At 45.1% G+C, this 15,414-nt stretch overlaps 1 protein-coding gene across 3 annotated transcripts in view; it reads right to left on the bottom strand.

Annotated features, from left to right (window-relative positions):
- The window catches only part of L3MBTL1 (L3MBTL histone methyl-lysine binding protein 1), a 74,792-nt gene that overhangs the window by 38,029 nt on the left and 21,349 nt on the right, over positions 1-15,414 (bottom strand). For all 3 annotated transcript variants that reach the window (XM_029614327.1, XM_029614325.1, XM_029614326.1), the window contains exons 4-9: positions 12,198-12,342; positions 11,303-11,441; positions 7,628-7,751; positions 7,221-7,308; positions 2,348-2,439; positions 219-323 (exon numbers count right to left, since the gene is read on the bottom strand). In XM_029614327.1, the coding sequence (XP_029470187.1) occupies positions 219-323; positions 2,348-2,439; positions 7,221-7,308; positions 7,628-7,751; positions 11,303-11,441; positions 12,198-12,342 (693 nt within the window). The remainder of the gene's footprint in view (positions 1-218; positions 324-2,347; positions 2,440-7,220; positions 7,309-7,627; positions 7,752-11,302; positions 11,442-12,197; positions 12,343-15,414) is intronic.

The raw sequence follows: 15,414 nt of genomic DNA, 5'->3' as shown, positions 1-15,414 counted from the left end.
ATACCACCATCATAACCCAGGGGCCACAGCCACAGCACAGCCTCCTGGAGCCTTACTGAGGGCTCTAAGCAGGTGCGCGCCACGACAGAACCGCCGCAGCTCCCACTGCCCCCGCAGCGCACCACGGCTAATTCTGATCTGGCGCACGCCTGACGCGCGCTCTTGACATGAACTGCTCCTTGCCGCCCATCGGGAATACAGAAGAACAAGTCCCTCACCTCTGCCACGGTTAAAACAAAGTACATGGAAGGGTGTTGGGGGTCAATGCCCTCCAGTTTCATCCCCACTCTGAAGTTGTTTTTACTCTGGGTGACGGACTGGTACTGCAATAAATAAAGAAAAACACACAGTGGGGGTCACGTAACATAGTCCCGTTGATTTAGCTACCAGCAATCTGCTCAGCCGAACCCTTTAAGTCAGTCGTACTTTCAGGAGAAGCAGACACCTCTCTTTACTCCGAGTCCGGAGGTGCATGCATTCACTGCCTCATCTCGAAGACCACACAAATGGCTCAAGCAGCGTAGCTGCCGTGTTAGTCCACAAGTGAAGGGAAAAGGCAATATGTGACAACAGATCCCTCTTCACCCGCAACCCTGGCCCCTAACCCCCTTCTTCCTACAACCCTACAGAAGCACAGAACAAAGCAGGACCGGCTCCAGCAGGAAGGTTTGGGAGGGGCGGAGAGCTCTTTCCCCAAGCATGTTCCTTTCCCTATGACCCCATCCATTTGCAATTATCTCTCTCAAACCACCACTCCTGCCTCTCTCTCCTCCAGCTTCCCCCCCCCATGTGATTTTCTCTCTCTCTTCCCCCCTCGCCCACCCCAACTATAGAGTTCTGTCTCTCACCCCACCCCCCCTCCTCTCTCTCAAATAACACCGCCCCTTCTTCCACCCCCTTCCCTGATCCTCCCTATCTCAACTGCCCTCCCTCCGATCCTCTCCCTCATCTGTCCCCCCCCCATCCCTCTTCTAGGAGATCTTCTTTCACTCCCCACCCATGCAATCCTCTTTCCACCCTCCCCCCCCCCCCCCTCACATCATCCTCATCCCCTCTCTCGTAGCTGGCAGAAGGAACACAGTGGTTCAAATGCGTTGTGCCGACAGGTCCCAGAGACTTCAGGGTCCTCGCCTGTTCAAACCAGGGAGTGAAGTCGGCAGGCAGAAGAGGCAAACACAGCAGGAAGCACCATTCAGATTCTGCTACTGCCAGCCAGGGGAAGGTTGAAAGGATCGTGCTGGGACCGAGGAGCAGGACTGGGGATCGCGCAGGGACCCATGCAGTCCAAACTTGGGGGACAGTATCCTCCACGATATCTGACCTGCAGCAGGCACAAGTTCAGCAGCATCCTTCCAGAGCTGGCACATGACTCTGTGCAGCTGGGCAATGTGGTCCCTGAACGTTCATCTCCCAGTGCTTTGTGGGCTTGCAGTCCTGCTTCCCGTCTCTCAGATCTGAACTACATACAGGTTACCAAAACTCAGCAGGAGGGGCCTGACAGAAAGCCAGGACTGGCCTACGGTCTCCCTCCAGAAACTCAGGGCCCGATATTCAAAACACTCTCAGCGCTATTTGGCCGGATAAGCGGGACTTATGTGGCGAAGTAGCAGCCGCTGAATATACACCTACGTTCAGTGGCCGCCGATTAGCCGTAGAAGTCCTGTACATGGCTAAAACTTACAGGCATGAGAAGTGGGCGTGTACTGGGCGGATCAAAGGCAGAGCAAGTTAACTTATACGGCTAACTACCAATATTCAGAGTTAGCTGCATAAGCTTATGTCTAAGTTTAGAAGCCCCTTAGAGCAGGTGTAAACTTAGCTACGTAGACTGATCCGGCAAAGTGCGCACATATGCGAGTATATTCAGCAGCTTTGCCGTGCCACTGAATACACATCGTAACTTAGCCGGATTAGTTCTAACCGGTTAAGTTACTTACACAGCCAGCTTTGAATATCTACCCTAGGGTGACCTGGCAGCTCTGCATAAGGGTTGTAGAGAACAAGATACAGGGGCAGAACTCAGAATGAAGGAGCGTGGGAAGGAGAGAACATGATGCAAAGCCCAGAGATAAAATGTCGACGGACTTTGCACCAGAACAAGCACTTTTGAAAATTTCCCCCATATTTTTATTTCTCATATATATATATATATATATATATATATATATATATATATATATATATATATATATGACTCAATGGAGTATATGTGTATATGTGTGTGTGTGTGTGTGTGTGTATATATATATATATATATATATATATATATATATATATATACTAGCATTTGAGGGCCACCGGAATCCTGCTCCAGACTAAAAGAGACTAATGATAGAGCCATACTCACATCCCGGAAAAGCTTTAGAGGAGCAGCAACAGCCTTCTGCTCCTCTAGGTAGGATGTCCAGGACCAGCCTTCTGCTTTTTCCTCACCAGGGCCTAAGATGGACACAAACAAGTTCATGAAGCAGCCAAATGGAACCACGAAGCAAGTCAAAGGATGAGACCGGGCAAGCACTGCCCCCGTCATAAGAAATAGAAAAACACAAGTCCAGTCTGTCAGCCGTGGCCCTCCTCCATCCCAAGGGGAATTTCAAAATCAGGCGGAGGGGAGCCCATGCCCCGCACCCTCTTCAAGGTCCCTGAGAAAGTGTTGGGCCAAGAGGCTGAGGGAAGTGAGCCAGCCCCCTCCTCCCCATGCGCTTCAAATGTTCAAACTTTGAAAGGAGGCCCCCCCTGCTCCCATCCCACTCCAAGCCAACCCAATCCCTGCCTCCTCCACCCGCACCCCAGCATTTGCCACGTGGCAAATCAAATTTCACAAAATCACTGGAAGGAGAATAAAAACTCAAACTGCTGCAGGAGCAATTTAACTTTGAAAAGGGGAAACTATGACCAGAGTGAGGAAATCAGTTAGAAAGGAAATGAAAGGAGCAATTGTGAGAGATAAACGTTTGTATGAGGCCTGGGGATTATCTAAATAGATCAGTTTGAAAGCTCAGATAAAATGTATTCCATACATTAAAAAGGTAAAAAAAAAAAGAGTAAACAACTGCCAGCATGTTTAGAAAGAGGCTACTAAAGCCAAAAGGCAACTTTAATTCAGTTTTTGTTCATAATATCACATTTATAGGGAAATGTTTGTATAAAATATAAAATTGTTATGACATATTTATGTTAAAAAAATGTTTGTAAAAGATTTTTGATGGAAGAGTTATATAATGTATTGTCATATTTTTTGTATGAAATTTGCCTTCCTGTAGTAACACTATAGACTAAAGACTATTTTTTGAGAATTGTGCAAGCAGTTGAGTTTAGTCAAACTTACCCATTTCTATTATAGATTAATGGGGGAAGAGCCAGCATGAATTTAGCAAGGGAAAGTCATGCTTCACTGGTGTATTAGAATTTTTTTTTTGACCTGGCAGTTTCCTGCCATTCCTTTGTACTTCCAGCTGAATTGCAATCAGGCCTGGGATCTTGTGCCATGAGCCTTCATTCATAATTACCTTCGAATTCCCCCTTTATTTTATATCTCTGTTCCTGCCCCTAAGCAGACCTTAGAGAATCCTGCCCCTAAGCAGACCAGCCCCTAAGTAGACCTTAGAGAATCCAGTGGTAACGGGGGGGCGAAGCAGTGGGCGGGCCTGCGAAAGCCGGCAGCCATCGCACCACTGCGGTGCACTGGCTGCCGGCTTTCGTACCGAATAACTACACCATAAAAGGTGTAGTTATTCGGCGCGAAACTGGCGGCGATAAGGGTCCTTACCTTTCGCCGCCAGCGATGTCTGCGCAGCGTCGGCCCCGGTGCCGCCCCAACTCCTCCTCTTCTGGGGCCGACTCCACCCTGACTCCGCCCCCATTTAGTGAATCGCACGCGAAAAGGGACTTTTCGCATACGATCGCTTTTGAAAATGACCCCTTTAGTCTGGCCATTGCAGTGATGGTCCTGGGCCAGAGATCATGCACCAAAATCTGAATCTGGCCACCAAGTATCACCCAAAAGCAATAATTGCGTGATAGCAGCATGGGATCTATTTACCATTTGGGATCTTGCCAAGTACTTGTCATCTGGATTGGCCACTGTTTGGAAAGAGGATACTGGGCTTGATGGACCCTCAGTCTGACCCAGTATGGCAAAATTCTTATGTTCATAACCATGACTCCCTCCCCCCAGAGCCTATGAATGCAGCCTCTACAGTATCCCTTGCCCCAGATAGCAAAAACCATGATGCAGGGATCAAACTGGGGACTTGTTACATGGAAATGCACAGCACATGACATCTGAGCTACCAGGCCAGCCTATTAGACTTCTCTGAAAGCGTAAATACATATGTGGATGAGGGTGAGCTGATCAAAAGAGTGTATTTGGATTTTCAGAAGGCATTTGACAAAGGCCCCCTTGAGAGACTCTTTAGGAAATGAAAAATTCATGGGATAAGAGGCAGTATCTTATTGTGGACTGGTAACTTGTTAAAGAATAGGAAGCAAAGAGTAGGATTAAATGGTCAGTTTTTCCAGTGAAAAGAAGTGAATGGTGCAGTGCCCCAGGGAACAGTATAGATTCCAGGGTTGATTAACATATTCATTAATGATCTGCAAAAGGGAGTAGTGAGAGAGGTTATCAAATTTGCAGAAGATACAAAATTATTCAAAATAGTTAAATGCCAAGCTTATTGTGAGGAACTGCAAGATGGGGAACTGGTCATCTAAATGACAGATGAAAATTAATGTGGACAAGTGCAAAGTGAAGTACACAGGGGAAAAACAATCCTAACTATTAGCTAGATTCATCATTCTGCTATAAATGCCGTGGTAAAAAAAAAAGGGACGAGATGAAATTGTGCAGCCATCCGCACTGCGGCAGTGCGTTTTCACCCACCACAGTTGCAGCTGGGCTGCACACTTTTGCACCCATAGTGCCACAGGAAAAGGTGGTGTTATTTCCCACGGTGCTGCCGGCAATAATGTGGAAAATGTTATCGCCCGCAGCGCTGCCGGGAGATAACTCCGTCCAAACCCCACTCACACTCCTCCCCTTCCCCTCAATTCAATAATACCGCCTCAATGCGGTCATTATCACATGCGGTAGGACATTATCGCACCCGATAAAGCCCTAATGAACACGTCACGGCCACGTCGCATTTTGATAAATGACCCTATAAGAGAGGTAATTTTCAAAGATATTTACATGCATAAAACATGGGTTTATGGGTGTAATGTTATAAAATTGTGCATAAAAGTAAGTGTGTAACCCAATTTTGTGCATAGGAGGAGTAGATCAACATGAAAAAACCGCTCTATGCCTGTTGTATATCAAATATGAAAACACACTATACAGGCCAAAAACATATCTTTCCCAACTCATTAATTTATATCAAAACCATGATTCACTTTTTTAAGTGAAAAAGTTTTTTTTATATTTTATTAGATCAAACTTTCATGTATAAATATTATCCTATAAAGCTTCCAAATGGAATATATAACAGACCCAATAACAACATGTCTCAATTTTGCATTCATTCACACCAACATACCCCATATTCATCTTTTACCCTTTCATACACACCTTTACCCCATTCATACCCCCTTTGAAGGAGCATAGCGTGTGACCTTTAATTACTATCAGCAAATTTTGTTGCATTTAAAGCATAATCCTTTGGAGTACTGGAGCATGCGATTTTCAATCTGTTGATCAGCAAGTTTTTTCTTGGAAGAAATAAGTCTTCATTCACACGGTTGTGAAAGCATAAAACAAGTGGACTTGAATACATGGTTGATGGACCAAAGTGACTTAACATATTCACCTTAGGTGAGGGATCAATGTGTTATCTATTTTGCAACTTGGATGTTTACAAAATAGTTTGGGAGTTGGGGTAGCAGTGGTATATGTTTTAAGGGGATGTATGAATGGGGTAAAGGTATGAAAGGGTAAAAGATGAATATGGGGTATGTTGGTGTGAATGAATGAAAAATTGAGACAGGTTGTTATTTGGTCTGTTATATATTCCATTTGGAAGCTTTGTAGGATAATATTTATACATGAAAGTTTGATCTAATAAAATATTAAAAAAAACTTTTTCACTTAAAAAAGTGATTCATGGTTTTGATATAAATTAGTGAGTTGGGAAAGATATGTTTTTGGCCTGTATAGTGTGTTTTCATACGAGGGGTAGAACTGGAGAAGCATTGAGATTTACATGCATACTTTTGATTCTAGAAAGTATGCGCGTAAATTAACACACAGCTTAAACAGGCGACGATCAGGTGTAATTTTGTGTGCGTGAGTGAGTCTGTGCATATTATTTCAATTTGCAAAGCAAATTTATGTGCAGAAGTCACTTTCAAACTTGAGCTAACATAGGTTTTAGACATGCATAAATTAAGCACGTTATTATAAAATGGCTCTTTGTATGTACACGTTGCTGGGATCCATATTAGGAGTTGCCACTCAAGAAGAGTTCCTTGGCATCATTGTGGACAATATTTTGAAATCCTTGGCTCAGTGTGCGGTAGCAGCCAAAAGAAAGCAAATTGAATGTTAGGAATCGTTTGAGAAGGAGTAGAAAAGAAAACTGAGAGTATCATAATGCCATTGTGCCTCAAGTGGTGTGTGCAGTTCGAGTCTCAAAAAAGACAGAGCAGAATTAGAAAAGATACAGAGAAGTGCATCAACAATGATAAGAGGGATGAAAGAGCTCCCTTGTGAAGAAAGGCTAAACAGATTAGGGCTGTTCAGCTTGGAGAAGAGGAGAAGAGAGGATTTGGAAGAGATATGATAGAAGTTTATAAAATAATGAGTGGGGAGAAACAAGTAAATTGGGAACGGTTATTTATTTTTCAAACAACACTAGGACGAAGGATCACTCCAGGAAACTGATAACCAATCTGAAACAAAATTAAGAGTATTTTTTTTTCAGTCAATGCAAATTAAACTGTGGAATGTGTGGTCAGAGAATGTGGTCAAATGAAGTAGAATAGGTGAGTTGAAAAAATGGTTTGGGCAAGTTTCTGGAGAACAGGTCCATTAACAATTATTAGCCAGGTAGACTTAGGGACTGCAAAAGGAAATGGATCTCCCCATTTCGGATCTCCCAGATACTTCTGGAGACCCACACTGGCCACTGTCGGACTCAATGGAGCATTAGTCTGACTTAGCATGGGGTGTCTTAGGTTCTTACATCCCTGCCTCCCCTCAGCCTTGACTCTGCTTTCTTTACCGTGCTGGCGGATGCTCCACTCCTCACTCTCTGTGTTGCTCATGGTAGCGTCGCCTCCAGTGTTCTTTCTGTCTTCTTGCTTCTCCTCCTGTGACGTAGAAAATCCCCAGAAATGTTGTATTTGAAGAATGTACTTGCCCCGTTTCACAGCAGCAAGAACAGTCCCTTAACCTTTTCCCTCACACCCCAGCGCAACAATCATATGAACTTCTGGGCTCAAAACGCAAGCCGAAGAAATGACCATCAAAAGCATTTAAGGATGGAAATATCCCAAGATACAAAGCAGGCTCCACCATGAGGGACGTATAGCCTACACACTCCCCAGCGTTTCTAGCACATTTCTCAGTTTACTTGTCAACACACATGTTTGCTGGTCTCAAATACTAATGCCCCCCTGCCATCTTTACCATTTGCTCAGACTCGTACTCCTCCTCTGAGGGACTCTGGTATTCTTTCCTCTTGCGTTTCTTCACTGGCTTCAGGATCTCATTGCTGATGGTGCTGCCTGCTGAGTTCTCCACTATAACAGACCTGCACAAGAAGTGTCACTGTTATTTACACCAGGGCTGGCGAACCTTCAGCCTTGCACTCTCCACCACTTCCATTAATTTTCAGGCCCTATGGATGCCCTCCACTGCCCTTCCTCTGAGATTTCGATACTTAAACTCAACAATCACGATGACTCCACCACCAACCCACCCAGAACAATCCTGTAAAAACACATAATTGAACGGAAGGAAACAATTTTCAAAATCCACTTATGCCAGTAAATACTGACTTACTCGGGTAAAGGGGCTTTTAGAAAACTGCCTATCCTAAAAGTGCCTATAAGCACCCATGGCTCAAATGGAAAATATTGCTCACAATTTCCCTTTGAGACGTAGTGCAAAGCCCAGAGATAAAATGTCGACAGACTTTGCACCAGAACAAGCACTGTTGCACCAGAACAAGCACTTTTGAAAATTTCCCCCTTATTTTTATTTCTCATATATATATATATATATATATATATATATATATAATTTTTTTTTATTTCTCATATATATACACACACACACACACACATATATATATATATATATATATATATATACATATATATATATACATATATGTGTATGTGTGTGTGTGAAAATTAATATGGACAAGGGCAAAGTGAAGTGCACAGGGGAAAAATAATCCTAACTATACATATATATATATATATATACACACACCAATGCAAATATGTTTCAGAAATCATGCCACAGTGTATGATGAATGTGTCAACTATAATTTTGGGGGCTAGACTGCAAAAAAAAAAAATTAAAAAAAATACATAAAATGTATAAATTAAAAGAAATTTGTATACCACATTGGCTAAAGGCAGTCTTTGAAATGATTAGCTGGCTGAGTTGAACTAGGATACTTCCCCTTATTACTCACATACACATAATTTTCAAATTCTTTGTCATCTCAGTAACAATGACCCAAACTCCCTTCTTTACCAATGCATGTTGTGAAGTAACACAGCACCTATATAGCAAATCTGCCATACCAAAACAGCACTAACTCCCAGAACTGAAACAGCAACAACTCTGCACAGGAAATGGCAACACTACAAATACAGGGTGGCCCAAGGAAAAGTAGCCTGCCTGCGTGGCACTGGTATTGGAGGCGGGCTACTTTTCCATGAGCCACCCTGTATTCTACCAAACCCTTAGACACTATTTTTCCCAGCAGGGAAAAGGAACGGCCTAGTAGCTACAGCTATAGGATGAGAATGAGAGAAGCCAGGGTTTAAACTCCACTTCCCACACGGACACTGCTTGTGACCTTGAGTAAATCACTTTATCCCCCAGTGCCTCAGGTATCCACTTAAGGGGTAATTTTCAAAAGGATGTACACATTTAAACCTGGGGTTTACACATGTAAATGGGCTTCTGAAAAATGCACTTTAAGCACATAAATGGCCTTTTAAAAATTGCTATGATGTATTGTTACATTTACGCGTATAACTCCTTTGAAAATTACCTCCACTGAGATTAAATTCTAAAAATGTTGTATTGTAAGCTGCCTCAAAGCATTACATGGAAAGAAGGGCTAGAAATCCAAATGTATTATTTGTAATACACCTATTGGGGAAATAGATCAATCTGGGCTACACAGAAATCACATGTTAGCAGAATACCTCACATTGATCTCACACATATAACAGAGAAAATCCCCTCACTAACAGGCCGATACAGTACAGTGCGCTCCAGCGGAGCACACTGTTAACCCGCGATTGGACGTGCATTTTCGACGTGCTAGCTTTACCCTTTATTCAGTAAGGGGTAATAGCGCCTAAAAACTGCTTTTCTGCGCACCCTCCGACTTAATATCATGGCGATATTAAGTCGGAGGCCCCAAAAGTTAAAAAAAGTAAAAAATTTAAAAAAAAATTTTTTTAAATGGGCCCGTGGCTCGCGGGTTGAAAACCAGATGCTCAATTTTGCCGGCGTCCGGTTTCCGAACCCGTGGCGGTCAGTGGGCTCGAGAACCGACGCTGGCAAAATTGAGCGTCGGCTGTCAAACCCACTGACAGCCGCAGCTCCTGTACAAAAAGAGGCGTTAGGGACGCGCTAGTGTCCCTAGCGCCTCTTTTTGCCGCAGACCCCAATTTAAATAAATTAATTTACTGTATCGCGCGCACAGGACAGTGTCCTGTGTGCACGCCGGGAGAGCGGGCGCTCGTCCGCTCTCCCGCGATTTTTACTGTATCGGCCCATAAATAAGTGACCGCAAATTATAATTTAATATACACAGCCAAAAACCGAACTCTACTCCAACCTCACCCCCAGCTCCTGTGCCTTGCAAGGGAGAGTGGGCACAACGCTAGGTGAGAAGCTGAACTGGGCGGTAGAGTGCCTCTTCTGTTCTGTCCTCTAGCCTCATCTCCATCCCCTGCTGCTCCCTGCACATTGCTTAGGAGGGGAGAGGAGGGGCTGAAGCAGGAAGCAGAAAGCCGTTCTCTTTTGCACCAGAGGGCCAACAGAGTCATCAAGGCAGAGAGTCCTGTGTGCTCATGCCTAGGGGGAAAGCCCTGATGCCACCCCCAAAATTGCTGCAATCCAGGTGATTGCCTGGCCTGCACAGTGTTACTCACGGCAGAGCAATTCAATCCAATTGTTATTTATAACCTCCTTCTCACAAAAGTACCCAGGGCATTGTATAGCATAATGTTACTCACTGCAGGCAAGATTACTCACAGCAGTGCAAGCTTTCTCGCTGCAGGGCATTACTTAGTGCAAGATAATGTTGTTCACATTAAGGCAACTTTACTCACTGGAGGATAATATTACTCACAGTCTGACAAGGTGACCTTTGCAGTCTGACCAAAGAAGATTCCCCCCTCCCCCCCAAAACCAACACACACAAGACGTGGAAAAGTGAAAATAAAAAGAGAAAAAATGGCAAAGGGATGGAAAAGCAGAGACAATAGAAGAGATGTGACAAAGCTGACCATGGAAAAAAGGGAACCCCCAAAAGGCAGCAAGGCGTGAATAGATCACTGAGGCTAAATGAGAGATAGGCAGGGAAAGGGAGCCAGGAGCAAGAGGACACCACGGAAGTTTTTAAACTACAAACAAGAAGGGCAGGCCAGCTACAGCACGAAGGGTTGAGGGAGGCACCCACTTATTTCGGGAGGCTCTCTTCCTAGCATGGTCCTCTCTCTCTATCCCCCACACACCCTGTGTGATTCCCTCGCACAACTCCTCCCTCCCCACTTCTCTCTTTTAAACCCTCCTTCCTCCATCCTCCTCCTCTCCCCACCTCCCTACCATCCTCTCTCTGTGGTCCTGCAACCCTCTGTCTCACTCCATCCCCTCCCATGAACCTGCAGGATCCTCTCTCATAAACCCCCCATCACCACCACCATCCTCTCTCTCAAAACCCCCTCCCCTGCAATCCTCTCTCTCAGCTCCCTCCCCTCCCCCACCCCCGCCATGATCCTAACAAATCCTCCTTCTCCCCTTGCCATTCTTTCCTCCAGCGCTAGGTATGGGGGTGAGAAGGCAAGAGAGCAAATCACACCCGGGTGGGAAGAGGTAACGTCTCACCGTTCTTTGAACTGCTGATGACAGTGTTCGCTGCAGAAGCCTCTTCCCTCCCTGGGGCTCTCGGACATGTGACTGCGTCCACAGGTATCACAGTGGCACACGGCATTCAGTGTCAGCAGCTTGGGCTTCTCCGACATTTCTGGGTGGAGGAAAAGGACAGGGTAAGCCCTATACACAGTCACATAAGTGATCCTCCCCTTAATCCCATTCCTGCCTTACCCAACGTTTCCAAGACTCTACCACCCACTAAAGCTCCTGCAATCAGATCTGATGGGGCAAACTCTTGTCGACTCTCCTCGGCCTTTCCACAAACTCGTGAGGTGCGCGGAGGCCAGTGGTTCGGAACGCCAGCAACAGGAATAATTTCAAATATTCGAAGCTGGAGCTTCACCTCTCACTTTAAACACATTATCCAAACCAAGGAGAACAACTTTCAAAGCAGTCAAAACCCTTCTCAGGGTCCTAGTCCTCAAAGGCTGCAAATAGACCCGGTTTTCAGGATGTTCACAATGAATATTCAGGAGGTATATTTGCTTACATTTGATCCAGGATCTATTCTGAGATAGCCCTTGAGGTCTAAACTCATTTGCCCCAGTATTATTATCAGTGTAAGGTGCTATCTCTCTGTAGCATAATATTGGTGGCTGGTAACAAATGTTAATCCTCTTTAATGCTCTTTCTCTTTTATCATTTTTTTTTTTTTTTTTTTTAAATGTTTGCTAAGCCACCCTTCTTTGCTAATTCTATTTTTCGGTTGTTATAAAATATTATTGGCTACCCACTGCAGCTTTTATAATTATTTGTGGTGATTATTCCTGCTCTCTGCCGCTGGGTACACTGCAGCTCCAATCAGTCCAATACGGGGACCGCACTCCCCAACCCCCCGGTGCCTTACCCTGTCCCGGAGGGGACCCGTCCCGCACGGGAGAGGTTTTTCCCAACTCGTCTGCTTTTTCTGTGCGGTCATCTTTCCGTGTCTCCACGGCCTGGAGCTTCTCCGCACTGACCACCTCCAGCGTCCCATAGTCATTCATCCTGAACTGAAGACGGAGCAGAGGGGGGGGGGAGGGGGGAGAAAGATAAGAAGAGATAACAAATATAAATGGGTTGAACAGGGTGCACAGCCAGTGGGGCACAGGGCATTTGGGAGGGAAACAGGGTGAGGAGGGGAAGGGAGGAGGTGCAGAGAATAATTTAAGTCTCCCACTGTTTAGCACCTTGAGCCACTCCGGTTTTGAGCATGAGCTGAATTAGCAGAGCTGCCAAGTTACCCAGTTCCAGGAGGGAGGCTTTCTGGCCAGTCCTGGGTTTTTCAACTTTAGTCCTGGGGGAATTCTGCGCTACTGCGGAGCGCAGAATTCCCTCCCTGCGCAGAATTGCCCATTTTCTGCGCAGAATTTGGAGAAGATGGAGGAGGCCCCGACGTGCCATGAGCAGAGCTTGTTCCGCTCGCAGTGAAGATGAAGGCCCTGACGTGCCACGAGCAGAGCTCACCCCGCTTGTAGCAAAGATGAAGGTCCCGGATGTGCCGCTCACAGAACTTGTCCCACCGGGGGGAGGAGAGAAAGCATGTGTGAGGTTGCATGAGTGTGGGTGGGAGCCTATGTGAGGAGATTATGAAGGAGTGTATATATGTGTGTGAGAGACTGGGAGCTGGTGTGTATGAAAAAGGGATCGTGTGTATGTGAGGGTGCGTTCGTCTACTCTCCCATGGACTTTACTGAATCAGCCCGTTAGTAATCTAAGCAGAAAAAGACCAAATAGTCCATCCAGTCTGCCCAGCAAGCTTCCCATGGCAGCAGCAGCTGCCACTCCCTGCCTTAGACCGTTTGTGTACTGCTGTCTAATCTCTTGGAGTGAGGTGTCAAGTGGGTGGGGGAGCAACAACTCTAACAGCGCCTAGATTTGCCAAAATCCCTCATCTGTCACTGTGGCTGCAGGACCTTAATAATAAATCCCCACACATGGGGAGGGAAGATAGTAATGTCCTGGTAACGCACGCCCTGCTCGAGTGTGTACACACAGTGTGGGTCTCTTGAGGGTCTGTGCATATGCAGGAGTGTGTGTGTGTGTGTGTATGTATGTATGTGTATGTGCGTATGTGTGTATGTATGTATGTATGTGTAAGTGTGTGTGTGTGTGTGTGCGTGTGTGTGTGTGTGTATGTATGTATGTATGTGTGTGTGTGTGTGTATGTATGTATGTGTGTGTGTGCGTATGTGTGTATGTATGTGTAAGTGTGTGTGTGTGTGTGTATGTATGTATGTGTATGTGTGTGTGTGCGTATGTGTGTATGTGTATGTGTGTGTATGTGTGTATGTATGTATGTATGTGTAAGTGTGTGTGTATGTGCGTATGTGTGTATGTATGTATGTATGTGTATGTGTGTGTGTGTGTGTGTATGTGCGTGTGTGTGTATAAACTAGCAGGTTTGCTGTAAAATCCATGATAGCAACTGGGCGTTTCACCAGAGGCACTGGCCGGTGGTCCTCCCTCTTTTGTGCTGGGTCGATTACCCGGATCCTCTCTCTGCTCAATGCGCATGAGGTTCTCTCTTAAAGAGGGTGATTCAGGGCTGAAGGAGGCAGAGCCATCACTGAAGCACAAAGCTGCTGCCCACTGGTGAAGGTGCAGGGAACAGCCCTATCCCAGCCACTGAATGTGGTAACTCCACAATCTCAGACGATGACAAGTGGGGGGTTGTGTTCTGTGAACATGGAAAATTACCCAAGCGTTTGTTAGCTATACTTTTACAAAAATCAACTTTTTAGTAAATCTGTTGTTGAAAGGCTCCAACCAACAGCGCTGGGGTACAAGCCCCCTTCCTGGAACTGTCAACGTTAATTCCACCGTCTGGATCCGACAGGTTCTGCATTAAACGTTCAGTGGTCCGCATAACATTTAATACTGCCGTGCCGATACTACCCTGGACAAGTGTCCGGACACTGGATGCATAGATATGCTTTCTGGTAAAAAGAAAACAAATCAGCCAGCACTTTCTCTTTTTCCGCCTGCGGGAAGGCAAAAAAATATATATATATCTTAAAGTCCCTTCCCGCAGACGGCTCAAGACAGAAAGCCTCACTGCAACATCTTTGCTCTGTGTTGTCCACTGAGCTGCATTTATTTGGTAAAGACTGAGGACTGGAACTGGCCAGTAAGCTGTCACCTCGCACTCACATCCACAGCCGGACAGAACAGGGAGAGATACCAAAACCACTGCATTCAGCAAAGCAGATGGGGGAAAGCACATGCAGGGCACATCAGAAAAGCCCTACGGAATCAAACAGGGCTGGGTCTGCCCCTCCTCCTCCCACTGCACCTCGCTGCCTCCTGCTGGCAGCGCGTAAAGAAATCAACTAGGGAGGGCTAGAAACAGCAGGAATGGAGCCATTATAATCCTCCAAAAAAGTATGAAAGACAGAGAGGTTTTAACTCCCTCTGCATTGGTCACTGGGAAGAAAGCAGAATGAAAGAGGAAAAGGAGGTGGTGCTTTGGATTCTGCAGAGGCACTTCCCTCCCCCAGTAATAGGTAGATTTGCTGGTGTTTTAGTTGAGTAGTTTTAGTTAGCATTGCTTTTATTGCTATACATTGATTACTGTTTTTGCTCTTAATTTTTTTTTCTGCTAGGTACTATTTACTCTATTTTTCGTTGTCTGTACTTATATATGATTTTGATGATTTTGCATTCTATTTGCGGGTGTTCTCTGCTGTAAATTTCCTTCAAATCGGGGAGTATAAACAATCTAAATAAATAGCAATTCTGATATTTTTCTTAAACAGAGAAACATAGCGAGCAGAGAATAAAAGAAAATAGATTAATACAAATCAGTCTAGGGGAATAAGGAATGAGTACAAGGAAAAAAATATCACAATGTAATGGGAGTAAAGGTTCAACCTATAGTGTGTATATATATATATATAAATATATAGCAATAGCTGATGCAAAAGGGATTATGTGCATTGCATTAAATAAAGGAATATCTCCACAGCAGGCTGCACGCAGTTAAACATTTAAGATGACAAGATAAGCTGTGATACCTTTAGTCTACAGCTTGCTCTGAATATTTTTATTTTAGGAGGTGGTGGGTGGGTGAGGGCCAGGAGAGG

This window comes from Rhinatrema bivittatum, chromosome 8, assembly GCF_901001135.1.
Source record: "Rhinatrema bivittatum chromosome 8, aRhiBiv1.1, whole genome shotgun sequence".
NCBI classification, from domain to species: Eukaryota; Metazoa; Chordata; class Amphibia; order Gymnophiona; family Rhinatrematidae; genus Rhinatrema; species Rhinatrema bivittatum.
This window is presented reverse-complemented; position numbering and strand designations above follow the sequence as displayed.